This window comes from Heterocephalus glaber, unplaced genomic scaffold, assembly GCF_053883595.1.
Source record: "Heterocephalus glaber isolate CG9 unplaced genomic scaffold, H.glaber_assembly_v1.0 deba00001428, whole genome shotgun sequence".
NCBI lineage: Eukaryota > Metazoa > Chordata > Mammalia > Rodentia > Bathyergidae > Heterocephalus > Heterocephalus glaber.
The window spans coordinates 22,635,742-22,656,391 of record NW_028258293.1 but is presented as its reverse complement, the minus strand read 5'-3'; the positions used below and the strand labels follow the sequence as shown (position 1 = coordinate 22,656,391).

General features: G+C 40.3%; 1 protein-coding gene across 1 annotated transcript in view; it reads left to right on the top strand.

Annotated features, from left to right (window-relative positions):
* Nucleotides 1–20,650, top strand: part of Syt9 (synaptotagmin 9) — a 177,841-nt gene that overhangs the window by 102,357 nt on the left and 54,834 nt on the right. Inside the window, exons 4-5 of the mRNA XM_087211398.1 lie at nt 17,562–17,682; nt 19,093–19,264. Coding sequence (XP_087067524.1) covers nt 17,562–17,682; nt 19,093–19,264 — 293 coding nt within the window. The remainder of the gene's footprint in view (nt 1–17,561; nt 17,683–19,092; nt 19,265–20,650) is intronic.

Here is a 20,650-nt window from a genome sequence, read left to right as displayed (position 1 = left end):
ACCATCAGCAGCCCTGCTCCTTTATTCATCACAAAACCCTATAAGAGGCACATAATATTATTATAACTTACTTTACAAATATAGTAAAGAGAGTGAGACGTAAATGGCTAAGTGACTTACTCAGTGGCACATAGAGAGTGGCAGATCCTGGAATCAAACCTGCATAGTATGACTCTCAAGGCTGCAGTCTCTAAAACATCATTTGATTTGGGATTCATTTGCTTATGTGTAAGCTTATAATCTTAACTTGTTTTTCCCAAATAATTAGTTATCTCAATCCCATCTAAATAAACCAGTATTTTCTAAACTACCAATGTTATAACAAATATATTGTCCCCAACTTACGAAGAAGTTCATTCCAGAGAACGTTCATAAGTCAAACTCATTGATAAGTCCACCAAAGTGAGTCTTATACCGTTGACACAGATATATAATGTGTTTTGCTTTGCGCTTCCTAGCATTCCCCTCCACATCACCACTGCTCTTCCTCTTGCTTCTGACCATTCTGGGTTCTGACTGAGCCCTAGTCTACTGTACACTATTGCAGTATAGTAAGCACACAGCAGCACAAACTGTGCCAATGTCTGGCAGACTCATGAGCTACTTCCACAATTTGTTCACATCTGGAAACGCTCCTAATGTGAGGAGGTTCATTCCTATCTTTCAAAGTTTGCACCTCGAATATTGGTAAGTTGGGGACTTACTGTACTTATATTTTTAACTGTTGGTGCAGCCACAAAGTATAAGCCTTAAAACATAAAAATAAAAGTGGCATAAATATGGAAGTAATTAGAATTTGAAAGCTGTTCACTCTTGTCCCTCTGGGGCTCTCTTACAATAAGCCTGTTGATTGTGGGAGCTGTTGTAAATTAAAGAAAATGATGGGAACACAATGCTAAAAGTTGTGCTACTGATGCATTACTGAGGTTTTTTTAGGAATGGAAACTATAATAATATCTAAGTATGTTTTTTAAATTTTGTGCGTTTGTATTCCATATGTTTTATAAGTTTGTTATTTACCAAGGTAACAGACGGACTGTATACTTTGGATTTTTTTTATTCTTTTTTTTTCATTGATTTTTACCATTCTTGTGATAATATGCTGACGTTGAAATTGGGCTGTCTTAATAATATAACCATACTACCTAATAAGATAAATTTCCCATCTTATATTTACAGTTGATTAAAAAATGGTTATTTCATTCATTCAATCTTGCAAATAAACCTTTAAATCATTTAGGAAAGATGTCTAAAAATGAATTGTGCTGTTGTTCTGGAGTTTACTTATATTTACAAGCAATTTTGATTGAATTATCATCCTTACATCATTAAATATTCCTATCTAGTATTATAAAAAATATTCGTCTACTCCTTTCTTTTGAAAAATAATTTAATAAAATTTTATACAATTTTTGATCTAGGTTTTTATATTCTTTTTAAGACTTTTCCTGTGTATAATGCCGTGTATGGATTTATGTTTTTATATATCTTGAGTCATAGGAGTAAAATTTCTTGATCATAGGATGAATTTATGTTTATAAGAAATACAAGTAGTTTTCCAAAGTATTATTTTAATTCCCACCAGCTGTACAAGTGAGTTACAGTTGCTTTACATCCCTGCCAGTACTTACTGTTGTCATCTTTATTTTAGCCATTCTAGTGATGGTATTGTGATTTTCTTTGTGACTCATTATTAAATTTATATTTTAATTTTTGTCCTTTTTTTTTGGTACTGGGGATTGAACTTGGGACCTTGCGCTTGTGAGGCAGGCAGCAGAGCCACTGAGTTAAATCCCCAGCCCAATTTTTGTTCTTTTTTTAATTGGGTTGTTTATCATCTGATTTGTGATTTGTAGGAGTTCTTTATTTTGGTATACTTGTTATCAGCCACCCGTCTCATCAATTTCAACGTTTTTTCACTTGATTATCTTAGATTTCCAACTTAGCAATAATTTACCTTTCTTATGTTACAGCACTGGCTAGAAGCTTCCAAGCTATTAAATAAAAGGAATGAAGTAAGAATTTTTGTTTTGATGCTGAATTTAATGATAACACTACTGTTACAGCATTAAGCTCTACATTTGTTTCAATAGAGCTGAATCTTGAGTTTTATATCTTTTCTATTGAGATGTTTATATGATTTTTCTCTCTTAAGCCATTAGTGTGATTTTTTTAGATTCCTGGGTTGCTGACTTTGAAACATCCATGCATCTGTGAATAAACCCTAGTTAGTCAAGGTGTGTTATTAATACTTATAGATTTTATTACTATACAGGATCTTTCATTGTATTTCTATAAGATTTGGCCTATTTATTTTGTTTTTGTTTTTGCTTTTGATACAGGGTCTCACTATTCAGGCTGGCCTTGAATTAATTCACTATGTAGCTCAGGCTGGCCTTGAACTCACAGCAATCCTCCTACCTCAGCCTCCCAAGTGCTAGGATTACAGGCATGCACAACCACATCCAGCCTTGGGCTATAGTTTTATTGCTTGCTTGTTATTGTTTCAGTGGAAGTGATGACATATTTTGTGTATCTTTGTCTAATACTGATTTCAGTGTTATATTAAACTCAGTGGAAGAGTAGAAGAGTTGAAACATTATTTTTATGTTTTTCTCTAGAACTTATTTTTAAATAAATCAACAATATGTGCTACAATGTCATTTCCATTCCCCTCACAGTTTTACCCTTAGGTGATTTTCTCTACCTCACATCTTCTCATATTGTGGTTGCTGGCCTATGCTGAGCTCCACAGCTTCCCAAGACCCCTGAGTTACCTGTTTGTTCCTGATCCAACATACCTTGGCACTCGAGTGCTTTAGAACTCATCAAATTTGGTACTAGAGGAACTTTAATGGGAAAATTTTATCCTGATACTCATTGTCTGGTATATGAGTAAGCTTGAGCTTCTTGTTGTGGATTTCCTTGCTCCCCTATCCACCCAAAGCAATTTGTTTTGCTCTCTGTTTTTGGTACTCATCATGCTTCCATGAACCAATTAAGGAATGGTACCAAGGTACCACTGTTCAGGTATTGTTGACATCTTTGGCTGCTCTGTGTTGTTCAGGTTTGCATTTTATCCTGGAATGCATTCGCAGGAACTGAATTGGAGGGCATTGGATGACAGACAGCAAGCAGGGCAGCAGTAAGCACAGTTCTTACTGACCTTGAGCCATGTAATTGGTTGAACTATGTGAAATTGCCAGTGTTCCCATTTTTGACCTACAAAAATGACACCTTCGCAGGACTCAGCCTAAAGCTTAGACTCTCTTCTCCCAGATGAGATGTCTAGAAGCTGGGAAAGCCTTCACTTCCTGTACATTGGAGATCTTGGAGAGAGATACATGCAAAGGGTATGATTAGTGTCATGGGTGTGGGGGAAAAGCTTTCTGATTGACAGTTTCACACTCTTTTACTTTTTTCTAGACTGTCCTAGATGGTCTTTCCCTTTGGTATCCCTGAGTTCCTAGGGAGAATATTCAGTTCTACACCTACTGCAACCCTTCCTAAACAAAAGTAGCCACCTACCCTACACTACAGTGCCTGGCTGCCTGAGGAGCTGAAACATCACTATGAGATGTGATCAAAATATGCAGTGAATGTTTAAATTTTAAAAATTTATTGCAGTAAAAGACATTGGCATTGATCTTCCTCAAAATACTTTTCTTTCCTTCAAGCACACTTATCACATCTTTCTGCAGCTCTTCTGGAGGTCCTCTTTCATGAGTGTCTTTATGAGGTGTGTTATGTCTTGTGTCTAGATGTCCCTCCAAACCCTCATGTGGTCATAGGTGGGGCTTTTCAGAGGTGGCTGGATCTGGAATGTGTGATGGTAGGATTAAAGATATGGATAAGAATACAAGAAACAGAAAGGTCTGCTGTTGTGGTTGCTTGTTGCTTGTTGTTTGCTGCCATGCTGCTGGCTGCCTTCTACCTTCTGCCTTCTCTGCTTTATCGTGAACTGTTTCTCCTCTGCAATCCTCTCTGCCATGCCAGCCTGCCTTGGAACCAGCCAGCTATGAACTGAAACCTGCAAACTATGAGCTAAATAAACCTTTCCTCCTTTAACTTTGGGTGTCAGGTATTTTGTCTAAGCAACGAGAAAAGTAACTGACACAAGGTATGATCAAATATACAGTGAATGCTGTTGCCAAGTGCCATCCAATGGAAAGGCAGATTTTTAAAAACATTATATTGTATTCTCATTCACCTTATTCAACATATATGGTACTTTACAACCCTTGTCTTTTCCCAAAAGTCCAAATGACCATGAAAAGTATATGCTTTGAATCAATTCAGGCTATTAAGGCAGCCAAGACAGTGCAACTAAAGACACTCACAAAAGAGGATTTCTATAAATGCTTTAGAAAGTAACAAGAACAACAGGATAAGTGTGTTCAAAATAAGAGAGAATTGAGGGGGATTAATGACAATATGTCTTTTACTATAATAAGTTTTCTTTAATTTGGACATTCAGCATAGTTTTTGATTATACCATGTACTTTCCAATGATTAAAATCTATAAAAATCCAAGACTCTCTCAAGAAATTAGCTAAAAGCCATGGAAACTTGAATAGCATAGTATAGTTGGAGGGTTTTTTTGCAATGGCTTCTTAATTAGTAATTGTGCTCCTAAGTTGTTCCATTCCAACCCCCTGTAAATTTGTTCTCTATACAGAAGCTTGAGTGATGCTTTTAAATTATCGGTTGGGCCTTGTCACTTATTTACCCAAAATTCTTCCAGTGATTTTCCATTCCATCAGAGTAAAAATCAAAGTGTCTACAATGTCGTGTGTGATTTGTACCCTTCCTCCCCATGTAATCTCTGTCCTGTCTTCCCACTATTTCCTACACATTTTCTCCACTTGGGCTACACTGGGCTTCTTGCTATTGTTCACACTTATTCCTGCCTTGGGGCCTTTTTCTTGTTAGCGACTTTCCCTAGAGGGTTTTATTCCTTCTCCCCTCTCTAACTTCAGGTCTTCTCTTATATGGCATAGTCTCCGAAGTCTTGCCTTACATTCTATTTAAAATTGCATTTCCTTCTACCAGATTCTATCTCCCTTTACATTTTAAGTTAACAGTTTTCACCATATAACATAGTGTTATGATTTAGATCTAGGACGTCTCCCCAAATCCTCCTGTGTTTGGGTAGTTATTAGATTGCGGGGGCACTGTACTGAATGTACTAATTGTTCTGTGAGGAGGCAAGTTCCTGGGGGCCTGACTCAGAAGGGTATGGCTCCAGGTCTGGCTCCTCCTTCTTTCTCTGCTTTCTGGTCTCTGTGATGTGAGCAGCTTTCCTCCCCAGCAGACCTTCTTACCATGCCATTTATGCATTTGAACCTGCCGACCATGAACTGAGTCTTTGAAACTGTAAGCCGAAGTAAACTTCTCCTCCTTTAACTTTTGGATGTCAGGTATTTTTGTCTCAGTGATAAGAAAGAGATTAAGACATATAGTTTACATATTTAACTTATTATATAAGCTCTATAATGGCAATTTAAATAGCTACTCCATTATAGCAAAGATTCTTACCCCTTTTCCCTCTTCATCGTATTCCCAGCACCTAGTGTATGCCTGAAACATGGTAGATAGTTGACAAGTATTTGTTGAATAAATGAATGAGTATGTTTAAAGTCAAGGACTGAGGATGTGGCTCAGTGGTAGAGTGCTACCCTAGCAGGTAGGCATGAAGCCCTGGGTTTGATCCCAAATACTGCAAAAATTAAAAATTAAATTAAAGTGAAGTATGACTTTCCCCCTTCTTCTTTTTCCTACCCTCCCCCTCCCCTTCCCTCTTCCTTCACTCCTTATTCCCTCCCTCCCTCCTTCCTTCCTTCCATATATCCAGATTCTCTCCTGCCTTAGCTCTTGTCCTGGATGCATGAAAGCTCTGCTTTATGGAGAGAAGAACAGATTTATACACTACAAACTAAGGCATTACCCTAAAAAATCAGGGAATCTCTCAGGAACTCAGGCAACTGCAGGGGCCAGGTTTGTCTTCCAAACCACCCCAACACATGGAGTGACCATGAGCTATTACCAAACTTCTTTAACAGTTGACCTTCTCTTCCTAGAGTACTGTGAGTCTCTAATAGAGAACTGGGTAGAGAAAACTGCAGACCCTCTTCTCTGTCCTGGAAGTTGGAGCAGGAGGTTTGTTCTGAAAGTCTAACCAGATTGTTTGATACATTCTAAAAACCACCATCTTTTAATGAAGACTTAGGGTCTTTCTTAGTTACTTCTCATTGCTGAGACACAATACCTGATACCCACAACTTATAAGAGGAAAAGTTTATTTCAGCTCACAGTTTGTAAAGGTTTCAGTCCACAGTTGGCTGGCTCCACAGCTGCAGAGCAGCGTCACAGAGGGGTGTGGCAGAGGAGAAAGAGCTCCTCTGTGCAGGAAGCAGCAGCCGTCAAGGAAAGGGGGATATGTACCCTTCCAGGCCACACCCACAGTAGCCCACCTTTCCCATGAGGCTTCACCTCCCAACATCACACCCCTGTATAAACCATCAGTGGACTAATCCAGTATCACACACCCATGATCCAGTCACCTCCCAGAATCCCCACCTATGAGCTCATGAGGCTTTGTGGGAACATCTAGATAGATATAAGGCATAACAGAGCCAGAAATCTCATGGGAATGGAAAGTGGCTCAATCTCTCTGATGCTATCCAATCACCCCCTATTGTTCCCAGGACATACCATTTTAAAAGATATCTTGTTTGTTTTCTTTCCTGTATAATCCTGTCTACAGAATTATTCAGTAGTGCTAAAAATTATTCTAGCATGCTTGTGTCTTCTTTATCCTGCTTGCAAATGAGGATATAAGAGTGTTTGAATATGAGTTCCGCTGGTGGAGAGAAGCCCCTGCCCTGAGCTATCCCTGGTCAATCTCTTCCTATAGAGATCGCTGATGCTCATTCACTGATATGCTGAGATTACAAATTATGAACCTCTGTGTACCAAGCCTGATCCTGTAGGTGTAGGGCAACATAGATAATAAATTTACATGTATTTCAGACACTGTTCTAACTAGTTACGTATATTCGCTCATTTAATGAGAGAGAATGAATGTTATTACTGTTCCGGTTTGAAGCACATTTCAGATAACCCCTGAATAAAACTAGACTGCCTTTTACTGTAACAGAATCTCTCATTTCCCTCAAGAGTGTTATAAAATTGTGGTGAATACAGAAGGAAGTGGTCTGATGCTGATGCTTGGAGGAAAAGCCGATCCTCTTTTGCTAAAGCACCATTTGCCCCAGTTCTCAAATCAGATTCAGTCAAGGTAGCTTTTCTCACTCTTTCTTTCCTCCACTAGCTAGGAAGGCAAAAGCCATTCTTTCTAGTAAATAAAGAGCAAACTAAAAGATAGATAATAGGAAGTAGGAAGATAGATCTTTCTCAGATGGGAAGGGGATCAGCAGACGGAGGGGGAGAGGAAGGGGATTTAAAAAGAATTAAGATGCGTCATTTACATGTACAGTTCCTCATAAGGAATGTAAACATTATGTGCTGCAAACCTGTACTAAGAAAAAAAATTAAAACTTTAAAAGCCTGAGAGAATTTCAGCCCTGAGGGTGGAAGTATTGTGCAGTAAAGGGAATAATCTGGACACTTTTAGCCCCCAGTCCAGCTACTCTGAGTTTCCTCAAACCACCAAACAATAAAGAATTTGGCCCCCTCTTTCCTCTATTAGCCCCATGATCCTCTTGGGCTATGAAAGGGGCCCCCACATGGGGTACTAAGAGCACTATGATCTGACCGCCTGGTTGAGGGCATGGCTGCAGCACAAGTAGCCAAAAGAACTCAGGCAAGTTAACCTCTCTGACTTTGGGTTCTCCCTCATAGCCACAGCCCCCAGATAAATGTGCCAAATGAAAGACATAGCTCCTGCCTTCAGCATCTCAGTCACAAATATCTCTAATTTTATATGGCGGTAGAAATAAGGACAAAGAGTTGCCAGAGCAGAGAGCACAAGCTCAGAGAGACCCTGAAGTTTGCACAAAAAACAGAGCCAGGCAATCTGGGTCTTCACAGATACAAGAGAAAATTTTGCCAGTGGAAGAGTGAATAAGAGTCATTTAGGAGAAAGAAGCAGCACACAAAGGAATGAAAGGGGAAAGGGGGCCAATAAGGAATAGTTCCTACTGATTGGGGAATTAGGTATGTTAGGAAAAAAACAGAACAGCTAGAGAAGTTGTCTTAGATTTTTTACCTAACAGCATCCAGGGTTTATAGAAGGATTTAAGCAGGGACTGAAGTGATCAGGTTGTGTTTACCTGGAGGATGGGTTGGAAAGGGTAAATTGCTCCTGAGTAATCTTTCAGAGACTGAGGCAAAGCAAATAGAGAGGAAGGTCTGAAGTCAAGGCATATTTTAGAGGTGGGATGAACATGACTTGGTGACACAGGTACTAAACGCTAAGGGTTGTGTAATAGGGATGGAGGAGCAGTTGATGGAGACAGAAGAGGAATGCAGGATGAATAGTACTTATCACCATTAAAATATCTTTTAAAACAAAACAAAATTCACTAAGTGGTTATCTTTGGGTCAAGTCTCCATCCATGGTAGAATAAAAATAGCATGTTTTCCTTTGTGTTTACCACTGAATTGTTGATTTAACTCACTTGCTGTCATACTTTTCTTTAGAGAGTATCTTTATTAGGGAATCGTGTCTTCCCATCTCCCACAAACTGCATGAAGTCTTGGTTTTGATAGAAATTTTGGGGATGACAAGGATTCTGAGAATACAAGGTGAATTCAAAATTATTTCTAATTCATCTTAATGTTTTCTTTTCTTCAAAAGTCGGTGAAACACACTGTAGCCATCAGAGCTAGTGCATAATGCTTAATTCTAAATGTGCTGTGATATTCCCATGGACCTTTAATTATGAATTTTTATCTCCAATTTTATTTTTTTCTACTGAGATTTGATGGCTATGTAAAAAATCTTTTCAGAATAGATTATTGAACATTTAAATTAAACTAAAGCCTCTGTAGCCCTTTAATTTTTGAAACCACTCTTTGTTTGAGCCAAAGATGTTCCTTGGCTAGACATGATCCCTGGGAAAATAGGATTAAAGAGATCACATGTGAGTTTCAAAGTATCTATTAAGGAAGCATGTTGGGAAAAAATATGTTTCCAGTATTCCAAATTCCTACCCAGATGCATCAAGGCTTGGAATTTACTTCTTCTTTCTTCTGTCACCCTTTAAAGTATACACGTTCTAGGATGCTGAATTAAGCATTATTAGTCAACAGCCTTCACATTTCTGGTGCCTGAATCTCCAGATCTTTCCCTCAAATACAGTGGCACATTCCACCAAACCCAGTCTCCTTAATCACAATTCTGTAACAGTGTCTTGCCCCAGAAATCTATTGTTTCCCCTTAGCCAACAGCTAATATCTGAGGGAGGGAATTATCAGGACCGGAAAGATTGTACATTTATCCAACCACTTGCTTGAGACTTGATTCTTCTCTAAAGCAAAGAAACTTACTGAACACATGGGCAACTCACTAGCTTCAGAGACAGCCCATGGCTTCAACGTGATAGGGAAGATTCTAAATATTCCTGTGGCTTCCACTTTATGGACCTAGTTCTAATCATTGGAACCACTGAGAACATGTTTAGCCCCTCTTCTATGTGACACCAATTCAAATTAATTCTAACAGGAATCTTGTGTTTCTTGAATGTTTCCCTTAATGCTTAACAGTTCCTTATTGCTCTTTATATAGTCCTGACTCTTTCCCGTAGTAGTTGCTATCTTACATATCTCCAAAATCAAGATGCACAGAACAGAATCCATGTTCCAAGTAACTTATGGGTGATGTCTACCCTTCCTCTTCAAACTATACCTCTATTTATGCAGCCTAAAATAAAATTACTTTTTGGTAGTTTATCACATTTTGATCCAAAGTAAGATTAAATCATAAGCCTTTTATTTTCACATGCATTAGGCATGTCTTCTGTAGAGAATGTATCAATGACTTTTTAGGCCTTCAAATCATTTATCTTGATAAATTTGTATTGTTAGGCTTTATCTTCCTTCTTTGTCAGGATTTTTATGGCTCTTGGGCATGGACTCCAATATACTTATTTTATCTATTGTGTCATACCGAAATTCTATTTCCTCTTCTAAACTATTGATGAAATTACAGAACTGGATAATATCCAGGTAGTTTCAATTAACACTCTTTAAATATGATTGTCCAGCCAGGTGTGGTGGCCACGGGCCTATAATCCCAGCACTTGGGAGGATGAGGCAGAAGAATTACCAAGAGTTTGAGGTGAACCTGGGCTACACAGTGAGTTTGAGGCCAGCCTGAACTGCATAGCGAGATCCTGTCTCAAAACAAACAAGAAGAGGAAGAGGAGGAAGAAGAAGAAAGAAGGAAGAAGAAGGAGGAGGAGGAGAAGAAGAAGAAGAAGAAGAAGAAGAAGAAGAAGAAGAAGAAGAAGAAGAAGAAGAAGAAGAAGAAGAAGAAGAAGAAGAAGAAGAAGAAGAAGGAGTAGGAGGAGTAGTAGTAGTAGAGGAAGATGATTTTGATTGTCCAAGTAGATATGAATTCACCTTAACCATCACCTGCACTACATTATCCAGATCATCTACAAGGATATCAGAAGAGAGCTTACCAGATATTAAGCCAAGATCACATTTACTGTGCTTCAGAAACTGCCTGATCTGTGAGGCCAATAGCCCAAATTAAAAAAGTAAGTGATGTTAGACTGGCATTACTTATTTTTAATGAACCTGTTAGGGCTAATGATTTTTGAAGGATTCAGAAACCACACCATTCAGTAATCAATCCTGATAGCATGCCTGAAATGAGCACCAAGCTTACTTTACTAGGAATAAGGCTCAGCTCTTTATACTTAGGCATATGATTTTTTTCTCTGCCTCTAACCATTGCCCTGTGGTGAAGCTCTGCCCTGTCATCCTAGGAGGCATACACAATTTATCTTTACTGCTGAGAAAAGCTGGGTACCAAGTAACCCCTCTGTGAGATATTGTTCTGTGTCACTGAAGAGAATGTCTGCCAAATTCATCACATCTTCCCTGTTTTAGATGTATTTTGAAATATGAAAGACTCAAATCCCAGCAGTGGAGGACCAGGCATCCTGTGATTCCAAACAGAGCCTTTTTTTAATAGAAGAGAAAGAGGTTGCTTAGACCACCAGTTATCATTCTTATCATTCAGTTCTTTGTGTTATCATCATCAATCCCATCTGCCACTGAAGCGCTAGGATATAGCATGTGGATGTGGATGTGATGGGAGCTCTCCAACCTTACGGTCCTACTCTTGAAGCCTGAAAGGAAAAAACCCCATTGCATGGGAAGGAAGGAACTGTGCATGGGAGGTAGAACCAGCCCTTTCCTGAAGCCCTCTTTGAGTACTCATCAGTGTGTCAGACCGGACCAGGAATCCCAAACTCAAGAGACAGACATGTTGCCATGTAGGCTCAAAGGTATGGAAGCAAGCCTCTGAGCTTCCTAATGCCTTAAGCAGCTGTGAGCTGTGAAGAGGACAGAATCCTATATTATGAGCCATGTCACAGCCGACATCCTGCCCTCTGCATTCACTTCTTTTGTCTTCACAATTGTGCAGCAGTGCATGTGACATTTTGAAATCAGATAGCATTATAGAGAAGGAGAAAATTGGACAGACTGTAGATATTTTGGGAGGGAGAATTGACATGACTTGCCAATGTGGGAGGGTGAGAGAAGAGGAGGAGTACAGATATGATAACTACCAGGTTTTTAGTTTCAGCCTCTGGAAGGAGGTTTTACCACACCAAGAGGAAGCAGGCTTGGGTGGGAAAGCTGGGAGCAGGATGGGGAAATCAGCTGCATTTCATAAATATTATTAAGTAGAAATCTAAAGAAAACACTTGGGTATATGAGTCTATAATGCGAGAAAGAGGCCTGAGTAGAGATATAAATGTTGGAGTCATCCATATATAAGTACCATATTCAGCCAGGGAACTGGTTAAGATAGTGACATGAATTTTTTGTTGACCATCATAAACATATATTTAAATATATATTATTATCTTGTCCATCCCTAGATGAACATATCATAAATCAAAGAAAATTCTTTCTGAAGGAGGATAGTCTTACAGAATTAGACTTAGAATCCTTTAGGGAGTAATGTAGACAAAGGAAAGGTCTAGGCTGATCTCAGCCCTCTGTGAGGGCTGCGGGCTCACTTGTGCCTCAGCATCACCTTAGAAAGTGTCGTCCTCCAGGCACACTTCCAATGCAATTAATCATGTTAATATCTATAAATAAAGTGCAATCAACAGTTACTTTAACAATGCATGCTAATTATTTGTAGGATCTGCCACTGAAAGGGGACATTTTGCCAACTTTGTCATGTCTGAAGAAAGTATGGAGAATACAGTTGGATTTCTGAGAAAATAGGATGATTACATCATTGATGGTGTCCATGTTATGAGTGGACCAGGTTTGGGCCATTGGTGTAGTTATAGGACATGTGAGAAATGTTGCAAATAGAAGTGTACTTGCTGATTTCTTGCTGCTATGTCTTACAAGGCTGTTGTTCTACTTTTGAAAGAAGTTCTGTAGAATAAGATTTCTCAGTGAGCTGGTAATGCTGGAAGATATGGTAGCAAAGGGTGGGTGGGATGGAGGAGGAAGAAAGGGGAGAACCAGATGTCTCATAGCCTGGTGGCTCACACTGGACATTTAAACAAAAGGCCCTAGGAAGCTACTAAGAGTGCAACACATGTCCAAGGATCCTTGCACCTCTTCTTTGTTTGTTCATCACTTCATTAGTGTAAGACATAGTGCCAGGTATGGTGGCATATGCCTGTAATCCCAGCACTCTTGCATGTTGAAGCAGGAAGATCACAAGTTCAAGCCCAGCCTGGGATACTTGGTGACTTAGCAAGACACTGTCTCAAAATAAGATATAAAATTAAATTAAATGATAACTGGGAATATAGCTCAGTGCAGAGCCCTGGATTCAATTTCCAGTACCACAAAATTAGGAGGAGGAGGAGGATGAGAAGGAGGAGGAGAAAGGGCGATGGGAGAGGGAGGGGGAAAGGAGGGGAAGGAGGGAAGAAAGGAAAGGAAAGGGAAATATTGACTGAGTCACCCCTACGTGCCAGCCCACTGGAGGTGGATAAGTGGGCTTTCACCTTGAAGAGTACACAGACTATTATAGGGAAGAAAAATTTCTTCAACCCTTCTAAGGTTGCTGGCTAGGTCTGAAATAAAAACTGACAAAGACAAACAATAAAAGAAAAGTGTAATGAATTTATTTTACCCAAGTCTCATGTGATGCTTCAGTAATGAAGACACAGGACTCAGGGAAAAGTATTTTTATGCTTATGTTTGATGAAGAATGGACAGTGTATAGAAATATGATTGGGTATAACCTGTCTCCATAAATTGATGGAAGGGATCTCAACCACACGTTTGTTCAGATCTTCTTGGTCTCTTTGTGTAGTATTCCTTCCTCCTGGAGATGAAGCAGGACCCTTTTTGGAAAGCGTATCTTAATGGCTTACTATCAGATAAAATAGGTCAGAGAATTTCTTTAAGGCCAGTTCCAAAACAGAAAGGCAGGGGGGAAGCTAGAGTAACAGTACCAGGTTTTATGGCTGGCTTTGAGGAAGAGGAGTCCTAGTTTCTAAGAACTAGTTTGAGGAAAAGGAATTCTAGTTTCTTTGGGCCACTTTGAATGAGAAAGGGTAATAGGCGAAAAATGGCAGGAGGTAGTCAGAAAGAGACTGCTTCTGAGGGCCTTGTGTCCTTTGTTCAAAGTTCTTAGCACGTGAAAGCACCATACTTTGGGATATCATTTTCTGAACCCTAACACTTGTGAGAGTGACAAATGCAATAATAATAATAGCTACATTATATTTACTGCATACATATGTTAGCCTTTTTAAAGTCAACTTTGTGTTTTAGATATTAATTCTATTTTCCAAATGAGGAAACTGAGAACAGAATTAGGAACTGAGAAGTTGCATAGCTTATCTAAGATTGCAGAATGGTTAAGTGAAGAGTCAAGACTGGAACTCAGCTTCAGTTAATTGCACTATATATCCAAGCTTCAGGAGCTTTAAAATGCAAATATTTAGCTCATTTACATTTAGTGTCATTATTGAAATAGTTTGGTTTAAATTTACCCTCTTACAAATTGTCTCCTACTTCTACCACGTTTTCCTCTTTGATTTTGTTCCTTTCTCCCTGCCTTATTTTTTCTTGCCTTCTTTTGGATTAATGGGATATTTTAAAACATCCATTTTATCTCTTTTGTTGGCTTCCTAACTACAACTCTCTATTGCATTATTGTAGTGTTTCTTTTGGGTATATAGTATACATCCTTAACTTATATAGGTTAACTTCGCAACCATTGTAGTATCATATCTTCCAATGAATAAGCCCAACAAAATGAGAAGTTTTTGTTCCCTATATTGATTTTCCAACCCCAGGGTTAACTTGACATGATCCTGCTTGAGTTATATCCTCATCCTTTGTTCTAAGAAAGCACAGAGGAATTAATATTTTGATCCCTAAATTCTTGCAGCATCCCTTCCAGAACTTTGTAGATTTGGGGAGGAATTCCCCTGAAGGAGGAAAGAAGAGGAATATAAAAGTACATTAGTTAAGCCACACATTACAGGCAAACATCACAGTAAGAGTGTACTGGTTGTCAGGTAGAGAATTCACACATACTTACTCAAAAACTCCCAATGTATCTTGCTAACAGTACTGAACTTTGGCCACACAAAGCAGGAGCAAATGAAGCATTTCTCTGTATGACATTTTCCTTCCCCTTGTATCCTCCTGGGCACTCAGCTGCCAGTGACACTTCTATGTATCTGATTCCTGTCAAGATGACAAAGCCAGATACTCCACCACCCCTTTACATTTGACTTTTAATAGCATTTCAGGAAATCTTTCACTGAGAATATAAGCCCTTCTCTGTAAATCAGAGTTCCTCAACCTTGGCACCATTGACATTTTGGACCAGATAACTCTTTGTTGTGAGAGGCTTCTTTTGGCATTGTTGGATGTTTTGTGGCATTGACCTCCTCAGTTGGACAATCAGAATTCTCTCTAGATAGAGTCAAATGTATCTTGGGGGAGCATAATTGCTCCCGATTGAAAATCAGTGGTTTAAGGGAATATTAACAAACATCAAGATCTACACGTTCTTACCCCTATGACTATTGTTCATCACTGCAGATTCAGCTCCCAGTCTGCACAGAGCAGTGCTGAACTCACAATATGACAGATATTAAAAGAATAAGTGAAAGAATAAATAGATGTACAGATAGATAGGTGGATGAATGGATGATTATTCACTGTGTTATTCTGGGGAAAGGAGTGGTATAGTAGGTATGGACCTGAGAAAAGGGGATATTTTACCAGTTTACTTGAAATTTTCTATATTGAATTTTATTGTCATTTTATTTTTATAGTTTGGAAAATTTTAGATTTTTTTAATGCACTTAAAGGCCAAGTATTTCATCTTTGATAACAATCCCTTTAATTTCTATTTTTACTTTTAAAAGTACAAATGTGAGCTTTAACTGTAGTTCACATTCTGAATACACTATCAAGTCTGAGATTTGATTTTCTTTTAACTCATGAGCAAATAGTCATATAACATAAATATTTATGAATAGGGTCTATGCTGGGAAAAAATGAAGTGTACTTAGTCCAGAAGAAATCTGACACATCACATTTAATTATGTGGATCAGCCTTGAGGGCAGGGACTGAACTGAGTGAATTTTCATGTCCCCAGCTTTATATATAAGCTGTGTGCACAGTGCAGGCCCTCAGGAAACGTATATTGAAAGACTTGATTATGAATGTTCACAGACATGACTTTGGTTGCACCTATAAAAGCAAGATTTTCTGGACAGGATGAGGTGAGAGAAGAAAATAGGTGCAATAGAAAGCCCCCTGAGAAAAGAACAGAAGCCAAAGGGCAAAGGAATGGGCCAAGGAGCAAGGAAGCAGAGGGATGACCTGTGGCAACCACTATTACTTCTCTTTCCCCTCTGTCACCTGCAGAAGGCTGGGTAAGACCAGTCTTTTTCAGAGGGGGCAGACCTTGCTCCCACAGTAGGGAACCTGCACCACAAAGCAACCAGGACTTGCCATGTGTAAAACTCTTGTTCCTGTAGGACTGGTACCCCCCGCCCCCGCCCCGCAAAGGGAAAGGTCTGGCGGCTCAGGCCTCTTGAGGTCAGGGCTCCAGGAACTGGGGACCCTGGCTTGCAGATGAGGTGATTTATTTGCACAAGGCAAGCAATGAATGAAGACACAGAGCAATCCATCCATCTGCCTTAGCCACCAAATAGATCCCTTTGCCTCATCCTGCCGTGGAAGCAGTCAAGCTGGAGAGATTGGGTGAGGTGACCTTACAGAGCTGAATCTGTGCTTCTAAAAATAGAAACATCCTTGGAGAATCCAGGAGGGAAAGGAAGCCTGTGGATGTTGAGGGCAAAAACCTGACTCCCCAGAGTACTGTCAGTATGAAACTGTATTAATTATACCCAGGCACCCAACTCAGTACCCTCAGGTACCTTTCAGAAATTGAAACTAGATAAACTGGCTTTTTTTTCTCTCTCTCTCTCCCTGGTTACATTCTCTCTGGACTAAAAAAGGGAGAAAGAGACTCACGTTTTCTGACCTATTTGAATGGCTGCATGCTGCCCAAGTTGATATCTTCTGCAGCAGAGGGGAAGAGGGTAACTTAAAGACACACAGAGAAGGGAAGAGCTGTATCAAGTGGGACCCAAGGAATGGGCAACAGGGGTGTCTGGGGCCCTACAGCTCTGCTTTTCCATGCAGGACCATGAAGGTACAAGGCACCCCCAGAGCTGTAATGTGTGGGGTCACAGACTGCTGCTCGTGTGGCACTATATGAGGGGCTAGAAGATTCCAGGGTCCAGGGAAGATGTGCTGGTGTGCACAGGTTGTGTGCAGTGTTCTGAGTGAGAGTGGGGACTGGGGGTGTGGGGGGATATGCAGGAGTGTGCAGAGAAACGGGCTAATTTGAGGGGTTGTGTAAGGAAGCAGGAGGGGTATATGGGGTCCCATTTAAAATACTACCAAAGGGCATGTGGGACTACATGCAGAATGCCTGGGCTAGGGTGGGGCTGCGGAGCACCTTGGGGCATCTTTGCACAGCTTTGGCTGAAGGCTCTGTATGAACTCTGATGGGATATAGGGCTCCATGCAGGACCATTGAAGAGGTGAGATTTCCTCTCCAGAGGCTGTGTTCTGGGCTACAGGGACCTGCGCCAGCCAGTGGACAACTGTGCATGGCTCAACTTTGCTATCTAAAGATGCGCTATTGTTTCCTAGGTGGGGACTCCTGAAATGCAGGGATGAATCAATCTCCCTGTGTCTGACCTGAAAGATGGAGATGCCAGGGGTTCAGGAGCTGAGCAGGAGGTGCTATGGGGTTCCCGTCATTACTGCCCTGAGACTGAGCCTCATACACCCCAGCTGGAGACACTTTCTAATGCTTCTGTTTGTGCTTTGTCCACAGGACAACGTAGATCTTGGAGAGCTCATGTTTTCCCTCTGCTATCTTCCCACGGCTGGCAGGCTGACCATTACCATCATAAAAGCAAGGAATTTAAAGGCAATGGACATAACAGGAGCATCAGGTGGGACAGTCTCAAAATCAGACTTCCTCATCTGTTTCTAATGTAGTACTTCATGAAGTTTCTAATATAGCAATAAAGCACACTGACAGTGGAACCACACTGCTTAGCTATCATTCCAGTCCTCCATCTAAGAGCTGTGTGACCTTGGCTTAAGTCATGTAACCACTCTGGACTTTATATTACCATCTGTAAGATGAGAGTAATATTAGTATATGTCTCATAGTGGTGTTATAAGTTTGAGGAATTCATATAAGGTCATACAGGCAGTATCTAGTATATATTAGATGCTGAATAATGTTGGTTTCATTATTATTCTCTCTTGTGGCTTCTCCCTCACCGTACATTTATGAGTCTGAATTGGACCTACAGTTTGTACATGCTGATACAGCTTCTTTAATCAGTTCATTTTCCTCAGATATCACCCTGTCAGGCTTCTGAAAAATTAAAGACAATCTTCTCTTTATACCAGGAAACTATACTGTTTGGTTTTTCCAGTGAATCAAGCATATCCACTTAAAATTCTAAATCCTAACCAAAAAAAGTCTCAACTTGCAGGTCCTGTGATATAAATTCACTAGCAACCTAGGCAGGGACTCTCCCAGTGTAGTCACAAACACCCAGTATCTACTGGGTCACAGTCACTAAAATCACAGGGCGTAACATGTGTGGTATTATGTGCCCTGTACTCTGAGTTTTTCTAAGCAGAAAAGAAGATGTTGCCCCTCTGGCCTCTACATCCCTCCTGAAATGAGTAATGTGCCGGGGCAGTGTATGGCTGTCAGGTAAGGAGAGATGGAGAACTCTCCCTTGAGCAGGTGGACAGTGAGGTGCTGGGGGACCAGAACAGCATTGTCTGGAGCAGAGGTCAGCCTTGTCACTTGTCGCCCTATCACAGTGTCACACCTAAGCCAGCTGGGGTCCTTTCTCTCCCTGATGGATGAACTGCTTTTCACTTCGCACCTGTACTATGGCCGCACGCAGCTCTGTGACCCCCTGTACTTGAGGAAATCCACCCCAGCTGATCTCCCTGTCCTCTAGGAATTCAGGAACTCTAGGCATTCTTTCCCGTAAACACCAGATCTTTAGGAAAACATTCCCTGGGATGGCTCAGAATTGGGGGCCTGAGGCCTGGTTTCCCACTCTTTGGAAATAATCTATGCAATTCTGTTTCTGTCACAGCCAGGCAGGTCTTGAATTCTAGCTGGGATGTTTTCTAATTCCATAACAGATGTTTTCACATTATTTTTAAATTTCACACATTTTCAGAAGATACTGTCCTGTGCTTTTTTTTTGAATGAATGACTTAATTATCCTAACTAGTCATTGTCCTGGACACCACATTAATTAAAATCTGCAAACTCCCAGTCTACATTTATTGTCACAGTGCCGCCGCTTCTCTTGCCTGTACAGATCCCTACGTGAAAGTCTCCCTGATGTGTGACAGCAGACGACTGAAGAAGAGGAAAACATCCACCAAGAGGAACACGCTGAATCCTGTTTACAATGAAGCCATAGTCTTTGATGTCCCTCCTGAGAACATTGACCAAATCCACTTGTCTATAGCAGTCATGGACTATGACCGGTGAGATACCTGGGGCTCTGTCTCAGTGCAAGTCTGCTGTGCCCTGGGCAGGGAGGGCAGAGAGGGCAGGAGCCATGGATTCTTCTGGCATGGTGTCTGAGGAAACAGGAAATGACTGAACGAACGGGCAGTGTGTGGAAGGCAGGTTGACAAGGAGTCACTGTTTTCCAAACCATGCTATAGACTCAGTTGCTACAGTGCCTCTCAGTTCTTCTAGTCTCTTTCCCCTTTTCTGTCTCTTTCTCCTCCTCTGCCCTTGCTACTCCCTTACTTCTTCCCATTCCCTTATCTCCTTCCTATCTGGATTTGGAGAACTGTGGCCCCGGGGGTCTTCCCTACTGCCTGACAATCCTGACTACCTTTAGGGAAAAGATTCTGCTGAAAACAGCAGAATGATTACTCTAGCCAGACCATCAACACTTCTAAATACATCACTTCAATCTTTTTTTCCTCCTTTCCTCCTTGCAGTGTGTTTAATAAAAATCATTTCCATCCACTTAAGTCTGAAAGCAAACACAGAAATGTTCTCTTGAAAATGCTAGAATCAGTATGGATGACAGAGTACATTAAAATGTATAAGATGCTAGACTTTTAATTAATACAGCACAGAAGAGATATTTATAGCCTGCATTGTAGCCAATTGTGTATTTAAAGGACAGATTTAAAAAACAGTCATTTTAATATGCAAAGGAAGTACCAACAGGGAATTATACATGTTAAACCAGTCATTAGACTGAAATGCAAAGTCTCTTTTTAATTAGGGACCTCCCACGTGGTCTGGGCACAATCATAAAAGAAAAAAGTCATTCTGACTCCTAATATAATCTCACAAATATGACTTGTAGCTAAAATTTTCCCACATACCTCTAAGTGTCAGCAAGGCCACTTCAATGATCTAAACACTTTTTCCAGCAGATGCCTGTGTGAAGCATGACCACCTTCCAGCACAGCTGCCCTTGGGTGTGATAACACATGCTGGGCAGTAACCCTTGTCACAACTTCTCTGGGAAACACACAACACAAGTAGTGTCAGGCCCCAGAAGGGGATGTTGCCCACTAGCTATGGAAGCACTTTTCCAGCTATTGCCAAGTTTCTTGCAATGACAAATCTGATTATGTGATCTCTGCCTCAATTTAATTAAACTCATGAATCTGGCCTGGAAAAATCCATAGCAGAATCCATGGAGCTTCTTCATGCATCTGATTTTAAATAGCATAGACTCAGATACCCTTCTCACTACCAGCCCTGTGCTTGCCTCCTCTTTACCACTCACACACAAATCGTAGAAAAATTATTCATTTTTGCAAAAAGAAAATATTTGGGTTTGGATTCCAAAGACTTAAAGGATGGGTGATTGCCTTCCAATTATGCAAAGGATTTTAACA